This window comes from Gymnoscopelus microlampas, assembly GCF_963454915.1.
Source record: "Gymnoscopelus microlampas genome assembly, chromosome: 22".
Classification (NCBI taxonomy): Eukaryota; Metazoa; Chordata; class Actinopteri; order Myctophiformes; family Myctophidae; genus Gymnoscopelus; species Gymnoscopelus microlampas.
Window position 1 is genome coordinate 5,690,780 of NC_139959.1, and position 8,960 is coordinate 5,699,739.

General features: G+C 42.2%; 1 protein-coding gene across 1 annotated transcript; it reads left to right on the forward strand.

Moving 5' to 3' along the window:
• Nucleotides 1-1,338: 1,338 nt before the first annotated feature.
• LOC311039088 (extracellular calcium-sensing receptor-like) lies at nucleotides 1,339-6,483 on the forward strand (the record flags this gene model as incomplete). Its single annotated transcript, XM_084048730.1, has 9 exons — nucleotides 1,339-1,475; nucleotides 1,600-1,894; nucleotides 2,324-2,410; nucleotides 2,558-2,827; nucleotides 3,163-3,369; nucleotides 3,740-4,015; nucleotides 5,031-5,261; nucleotides 5,357-5,480; nucleotides 5,570-6,483. The coding sequence occupies 9 exons, from the start codon at nucleotides 1,339-1,341 to the stop codon at nucleotides 6,481-6,483; spliced, it is 2,541 nt and encodes an 846-aa protein (XP_083904856.1).
• Nucleotides 6,484-8,960: the final 2,477 nt, after the last annotated feature.

Consider the following 8,960-nt stretch of genomic DNA (forward strand, 5'->3'; position numbering starts at 1 on the left):
TGTTTCCGTGTGTACATTTGTTTGTGTGTGTTTCTTTGCGCAGCTAATCTCAGACACAACTGGACCAATCAAACTTTGCATGCACACTCCCAGTAGGCCAAGAAAGACACTCCACCCCAGATTTTTCAAATAGGCATGGTGATGCTATAGGCTACCAGGTCCCGTCACATTTTAGCCGATAAATCTTGAACTGTCGGTCATACAATCAATAATTGTTCCCCCTGGATCCCCATATATGCCACGCCCATTTCCAGCTAACATAATTTTCCGCCATTTTGCAGTTTCTTCAAAACTCATTCCAAGACCAAAACCTACAGTGAGGCTGCTTTTAGTTCATATCATGGCCCCAGACTCCGGAAAAAACTCCAAGTAGATTAGTAATGATGCACAGGGCCGGCCCGTTCATTAGGTTATATAGGTTGCCGGCTAGGGCCCTGCCGGGGTGAGGGCCCAGCGACGTTGCTCAAAGATGAAGATTTGAGATAAACACCAACATTGTGACATTGTGATTCTTGATAATTCGCCATGCAGTCAGCTGACCTCCCAGTCAGGTGAGCGTGGGTTAGACTTAACTCACTGACATTAAGACTGGCATTACAAATTCAGTTGGAGAGCAAAAGCAGAGCATTCTCCAGCACTAAGAGATTGGATTATTGTATCGAATAAATGCTCAGTAAAATAATTTTGTGTCCTTGAATATAAAAAAAAACCCAACTATAATACCACCTATTCTAACACCAAGGGGGTGAAATCCAAGTGTGCTTATTGTGGGCATACTGTTGTTGACCTTTTGCATAATGTGAAACGCTCTGTGTGTTTGCATGAACAAACAGATCTAAACATTGTACCACTGTGTGTTAAAAGAATCATGGGAAAACACTAAAGGCCAAAACATCAAACAAACATCAAGGCCACATGATTTTATATTTTTAAGGAATGATTTTCTTAAATCCATAATGCATTTCATAAGTGGGTGAATTACCCTGGTGAGATAGTGTCACTGACACATTGCAGGACATAATATTTTGATATGAAAACATTTCTAATATGTTAAGCCTTACCTCTACTTCTGCCTTATTTGCCCAGATGGGCGTTGTGAAAGATTCCATAATGACATACGTTTTGCACAGGGGACGTGGTTTCATACGTTGGCACAGAGGATGGCATATGGATAAAATGTAGCAACTGGAGAAAGAATTTGGAGAAGGAGGGGTTAGACAGAGAAGGAAAGTCATGAGGGCTTCTCTAGACGTACACCTGCTTTCATATGTGTACTTGTACTTGATATTGTTCGCTTCATTCTCTCCTTTGTCTTCCTCACCTTCCTCTTCTTGTGAGATGCAGGCACAGCTTAATCTCAACAGATTTTACAAGGCTGGTGACTTTATTCTGGGAGGCTTGTTTACAATCCATTTCTCCTCTGTCTTCCCTGAGCTGTCTTTCACCTCCAAGCAACAGGACCCCAGTTGCTATGGGTGAGTGTCATGAACATAATAGCAAGCAAGAGAAGGAGGAACTTGTTTTCACAGATAGGATTATTTGATGTTGAATTGTTCTACAAATATACATATTCAAGGCTACAGTGGCATTTTGTGTTAGTTTTCACATTCTAGGGTTCAGAATGGCCCAGACAATGGCTTTTGCCATTACTGAGATCAACAGAAACCCCAGACTACTACCCAATGTGACTCTGGGATATAGTCTCTATGATAACTGTTTCACGCTCGGGATTGGATTCCATGCAGCGTTGACATTGATCAGTGGGAGGGAGAAGCAGTTTCAATTTGATGAGAGCTGTGTTGGCTCCCCTCCAGTGCTCGGAATTGTGGGTGAATCTTCCTCGACACGTACTATTGCCATCTCAAGTGTATTAAGTTTGTACAGAGTTCCCCTGGTAAGTTTCCTACGTGAACCCCCTTTAACCACCTGCACCAATTTGATATGCTTAATTTTGGTTATTTTGTTATTTAAAAATCTAGAATGACATGTATAATATATGTATATATACGTGTAGTGTATGTCATCTTTTCAGCTTGAAAGACATAGAAAGTATTTACTTACATGTGAGTGGAGCAGGCAGATATTGATTGCGAGTGTGAAACAGGTTTTCAAAAGATCTGAGCACGATACATCTGTGTCAGAGGTTTGATCCTCTACCCAGCCCTGAGAGAAGGAATCCTACGGCCCTGAGTTGGGCTCGTCTGAGAAGAGCCTTGTGGAACGTGATTCTCCCTGCTCTACTCCGCTCACATGCTCTGCTTACAGGGGAACTTTACTACACACCAATGTTATATTACAGAACACTTTCGTGTCTCTTTTTCAGGTGAGTTACTATGCTACCTGCTCCTGTCTGAGTGACCGGACTAAGTTCCCATCTTTCTTTAGAACAATCCCAAGTGATGCCTTCCAGGTGAACTTCTACGGACAAAACATCTGTTGGTATCAAAGTAGTACATGTTCCACACACTTGACAAAATGATTAGACCTTTTCCATTGTTGAATCTGTGTTAGAGATTGCGAAAGATCTAACCTAAGCATCCCTCCATTCTTCATCCAGGTGCGAGCTATGCTCCAGATTATGAAGCGGTATGGGTGGACCTGGGCAGGACTGCTGTTTACTGATAATGACTATGGACGAAATGCTGCCTTATCATTCCGGTCTGAGCTAGCACAGTCTGGTTTGGGTTGTGTGGCATATTTCGAGGCTCTGCCTTGGGAAAATGAACATGCTGAACATGAGAGAATTGTCACTGTGATGAAGAAATCCACAGCTCGTGTGGTCATTGCATTTGCACATGAGGGCCATGTGGTTAATCTCATGGAAGAGGTTTGGGTTATTATGTCAATTTATTCGTCCTTTATATATGAAAAGTTTTTCTTTATTGCAGCGCAATTTAATCACTTTCTTAGGTTCATCAATTGAAAGACAATTGTGTATTTTTTTTGTCTTCTTTTACCTTTCAGATAATACTTTCAAATGCAATGAATACTTCTCTGCACAACGAGCAAACGAATAATCACATCATCTACATGTCTTATAACAAACGATTATATTATTATAAATGATATTAAATTGCATTTGTCTTGATAGTTCATGGAACACATAGCTGTGCTCATTTGCCGTTAAATAAACTAATATGTTTTGTTAAACACAATCAACAGGTGATGAGGCAGAATCTGACAGGTCTGCAATGGATGGCCAGTGAGGCCTGGTCAACATATGCTGGACTAAATACTCCTAAATTCATGCCATACCTGGGAGGCACCCTGGGCATTGCCATGCGTCGTGGAGAGATACCAGGTCTCAAGCACTTCTTGTTAAAAATGCATCCTGACAATGACCCTGACAACAGCAATGGAAATAACATAGTGAGTATTTTGTTTCATTTAGTGTTTAAAGGAGTAGTTCAACCACATCACCCGTGCTGTCTTGTGTGTGTGTGTGTGTGTGTGTGTGTGTGTGTGTGTGTGTGTGTGTGTGTGTGTGTGTGTGTAACTGTCCAGAGCTAATCTCGCAAAACACTGGAACAATCAACACCAAATTTCATGAGCACACTGCCAGTAGGCCTACAGTATTTCATACCTACACGCATCTTTTTTTTCACATGCCGTATGCTTTTTTCGTAAGTTGTTCTTTTTTTAAATATATGATTCAATTAATGAAATAATGGAAGTCAATGAGTTTTCAATATTCACAAGGTATTATATTCATGCTTCAATCTGCATTGGGTTTCTTCAGGTGAGGCGGTTCTGGGAGACCACATTTCAGTGTAAATTTGCTCCACTTCCATCAGAGTGGGTGGATGCTGGTGGAAGGGTGTGTACTGGACAAGAGGACCTAGCAACAGCTGAAACGACCCTTTTGGATGTGTCTGACCTCAGGGGAGAGTATACTGTGTACATGGCTGTGTATGCTCTGGCCCATGCCCTCCATGACGTGTTGCAATGTGTGCCAGGAAGAGGGCCTTTCATTGGGCACAGCTGTGCCAGTTTGCAGACAATACAGCCATGGCAGGTGTAATACTAATTCACAGATTACCTGTTAATGTTTTGTTGGATTCAAATTTTTAATATAATAAATGAAAAAAATAATAAAGTATTATTAATTTTATTATAGTGATTCGTAATAACATTTGCCTGGCAGAACATTTTATCATTGTTTGGAGCAATAACACTTCTTATTATGACAGATGCATGAAGGTCATTTTCTATGTCTCATTTCTTCTAATGGCCAGACGTTCTGTACACCCCTTTTAATGGCCAGAAAGTGAATGTCCCTGCCCTCCATCCTACACAAACAATAATGGTTCCCCATTCTGGCGTGAACTACCTTTTCAAATGCTTAACCCTAGAACACTAACGACGGGTGATTTTCACCCACACAATTATGGTTATCATGTGATTTTGTTGCTGATGTCTGAGGTGGGTGGCTGCTCAGTGACAACATCGAAAGTAGGCTTGTTTCCCTGCCCCCATCCCTGGTTTTTGAGTGATTTTCACCCAACGTTAGTGATAGAGAGTAAAACAAATCCCACACTTGTCAGTCATGTAGGAAGACTGTGCCTTCACTGGGCAAGGCTCACATGTCCCAGGAATGGGTGGACCAAAGAAGAAGTTCCCATCATTAATACATTTTTTTTAAGGAATTCTTTGTTAACAATTCCCACATTTTTCACAGATTTGCCTATATGAGCCCCCGATGATGTTTTTATTTTTTTGTGATATTTTATATTGAAATATTAAAGAAGAGTAAAATATACCCAACTTTATTGATGGTGTGATAATATTCAACGTTGGTGTTCTAGGGTAGACCCTCTTTTCATGAATATTAAAAAAGAAAACATGCATTTGTATTATGGAATGTGCATCTATAGTGACAGAAGGCTGAGAGAAAACACAATTCATGTTTATATTGTGTTGTAAATACTGAAGGGTGTAGTTAACACAATAACAGTTGTCAATGTAACTATTGTGTAAATTGTTTTATAAATTCTCTTGCTTTTCATAATTTTGCTCACCACCATTTCTAGCTTGTGTATTACCTGGAAAAGATCAACTTCACCACACCATTTGGTGATCATGTATCATTTGATGAGAATGGTGATGCTTTACCAATCTATGATGTCATGAACTGGGCGTGGCTCCCTGATGGAAGCACAAAAGTTCACAATGTAGGTGTGGTCAAGAAGTCAGCCTCCACAGGTGAAGAAGAACTAATCCTTGATGAGAACAGAATCTTCTGGAATTTTGAATCCAAAAAGGTAACTTCAGCTTTCTAAAAAAGCTAATGTCGAGCTTGTGATGTGAATGAAATTTAGTTTAGACTAAAATTGATCATTGCTACTTTCCTCTCTAGCCTCCTCGGTCAGTGTGCAGTGAGAGCTGTTCCCCTGGAACCCGTGTGGCCAGAAGGAAAGGGGAACCTGTCTGCTGCTTTGACTGCATTGCTTGTTCTGAGGGAAAGATCAACAATGAGACGGGTAGGTTTACATCATGTAGCAATGTACAGTAGGATCTATATAAGACAATACTGTACTGTTCTATCCTTTTAACCTTATGTCTTCATTAGACTCTACAGAGTGCACCAGTTGTCCAGAGGACTTCTGGTCCAGTCCCCAGCGTGACCACTGTGTCCCTAAGAGCCTGGAGTTCCTCTCCTACCATGAGGCCCTGGGTATCTCCTTGACAACCATCTCATTGCTGGGCACACTTATCTGTGCCATTGTCCTGGGAATCTTCATCTATCATAGAAGCACACCCATGGTGCGAGCCAACAACTCAGAACTCAGCTTCCTTCTTTTGCTGTCACTCAAACTATGTTTCTTGTGCTCACTTCTGTTCATTGGCCGTCCCAGGCTCTGGACTTGTCAGCTGAGGCATGCAGCATTTGGGATCAGCTTTGTGCTGTGTGTCTCGTGTATCCTGGTAAAGACTATGGTGGTATTGGCTGTATTCAAGGCCTCCAAGCCTGGGGGTGCAGACATTATGAAGTGGTTTGGTGCTATGCAGCAGAGAGGAACAGTTCTGGCTCTTACTTCCATCCAGGCAACAATCTGCATAGCCTGGCTTGTGTCTGCCTCACCAGCTCCTCATAAAAATACACAATACCACAGTGATAAGATAGTCTATGAGTGTGCGGTGGGATCAACAGTTGGTTTTGCAGTGTTATTAGGTTATATTGGCTTACTGGCACTCCTCAGCTTCCTCCTAGCATTCATGGCAAGGAATCTTCCAGACAACTTCAATGAAGCCAAGTTCATTACTTTCAGCATGTTGATCTTCTGTGCCGTGTGGATAGCCTTCATCCCAGCATATATCAGCTCTCCGGGCAAATATGCAGATGTAGTGGAGGTATTTGCTATTTTAGCATCTAGTTTTGGTCTGTTGGTGGCACTGTTTGGACCAAAGTGTTACATAATCCTTTTGAAACCTGAGAGAAACACTAAGAAGTCCATCATGGGTCGAGGTGACACCAAGACATAGAAGTACAAATTCAATGATTATACATTTTAATTTTTCTACCAGATTAAACTAAAAGCAGTTATCCAGTAACATCTATTATCTATTTAAAGTTGGTAAAAACATATTACCTTTCCTAAATGGCTAAGTTTGGTGATTTTAGACCTATGTATACTTTTTATCCCTTAAATATAGCGCCTCTTCATTCTCTGTTGGTCAAAGTACTGCTGGTATGTAAAATTATGTATAGGTTTCAAATCAGCAAATGCACACTACCATTATTTACGAAAGCATTGGGTTTCAAATGGTTAAAGCTCCTTTGTGTGACATTTTCATGGTCGAAAGTACTGAAAATAAAATGGAAGGTTTCATAAAATTACCGACCAATATGTGCATGTTCACATCGATGTTGATTTTTCCCACAATCTTTCTAAAGCATGTTTTCAACTGCTGGCCCAACTTTAAGCTTGTCCTCTGTTGAAAAGCTATGACATTGCGGCTCACCCCTCCCATACCCTTGATTCCCACTAGTATTCTGTGAAATAAAAGCACTTGTGCAAAGACACTCTGTCACTCGGATGCATAGTGTGTAGGTACTAACTTATCTCTAATTTGCAAATAACTTTGCATGTTAATATCTTTTTCCAATATTCAGGCCTGTTTAATTAGGTTTACTGATCATCCATTCACTATCTTCACATAACCACAAGTCACTGATTGCTAAGATTTTGATCTGCTGTGCTATGGTGGTCAGGAGGAAGTAACAAGGAAAGGCGGAAGTATCAAGGAAAAGAAGAAGGAAGTCCGCAGTGGGTACATACACACATGTCCGTTCGTACAGACGGCCGGAAGTCCCATCCACTCCCATGTAAAAAAAAAAAACGGAAAGACGGACGCGATCCGGTCGGGAAAAAGCACATCCGGTTTCCGCAACACATTTGTATACATAACAAAATTGCCGGATCCGGAACAAGAGCTTCCGTTTCGTAGCGACCCGTTTCACGCCAGCAAACGGAGATGTGTGTATGTACCCACACTGTTCTCAATCTTCAAGAAACTCACTTTTTATTTTTGCAACGTTTCGACCTTCTAGGTCTTCATCAGGCAAATATTTGCCTGATATCCTTGATTCTTCCCTTGATGTCCAGCACCTGGCCTAAATACAGGCGTGGGATGTGCACACAATCTTCTCTTTGGTCAGGAGGAAGTACCTTCTCACGCTCAAAAAAACAAAAGCCCTGCAGTGACAGAATCCTAATTGTAATTTACTAGAAGTTCGGGCCGATACGCGGCCCGAACGTCTAGCGTGACGCGTCGTTCACTTTGCAGTGCCACCTTACAGGCACCTCACAGTGTGAGAGAGAGTTTTGTGCTCTCCTAAATCCACGGCAGGCTTTGAAAGTACCCACTGCTGTCGTGAGATTACGTCACACTGGCGTTGTGTCCATATTCGGGACGACCGTCTCATCGTGATGTCACGACCGTGATGTCATGCTGTCGTGAGATGACGTCACACTGGCCACATACAACGTTACAGACAACCGATATGGCGCAGGATTAAAATTGTATATATATACTAGAAGTTCGGGCCGCTAACGTCTAGCGTGACGCGTCGTTCACTTTGCAGTGCCACCTTACAGGCACCTCACAGTGTGAGAGAGAGTTTTGTGCTCTCCTAAATCCACGGCAGGCTTTGAAAGTACCCACTTCAGAAAGAGGTGACGTGCATCACCTCTCCAATGACCAAAACCCACTTTGTGATTACTCAGACCTGGTATGGCAGACCTGTGGGGAGTGTGCAGTGGTGTACAATGTGAAAAGATAGTTGAAATCGCAGGAGATGAAGTTAGCAGTTTATTTGTGTAAAGGGTCGTCGGCGTGGGTTGTGTTGAGGATGGAAGCCGTCGAACTGGTGCATCCTACCTATTTATAGGTAGGATGTGATGTCATGCTGTCGTGAGATTACGTGGAGAGAGTTCCTTGTATAGATTATTACTATTTATCACTATGGAAGCCGTCGAACTGGTGCGATCTGACGGCATCCTAGAATTTATAGGTAGGATGTGATGTCATATTTATAGGTAGGATGTGATGTCATGCTGTCGTGAGATTACGTCACACTGGCGTTGTGTCCATATTTCGGGACCGTCTCATCGTGATGTCAGATTACGTCACACTGGTGTGATGTCAGATTACGTCACACTGGCCACATACAACGTACGTACATACTGACAACCGACATGGCGCAGGATTCAAATTGTATATATATACTAGAAGTTCGGGCCGCTACGCGGCCCCAACGTCTAGCGTGACGCGTCGTTCACTTTGCAGTGCCACCTTACAGGCACCTCACAGTGTGAGAGAACCCACTATGGAAGCCGTCGAACTGGTGCGATCTGACGGCATCCTAGAATTTATAGGTAGGATGTGATGTCATGCGTGATGTCATGCTGTCGTGAGATTACGTCACACTGGCGTTGTGTCCATATTCGGGACGACCG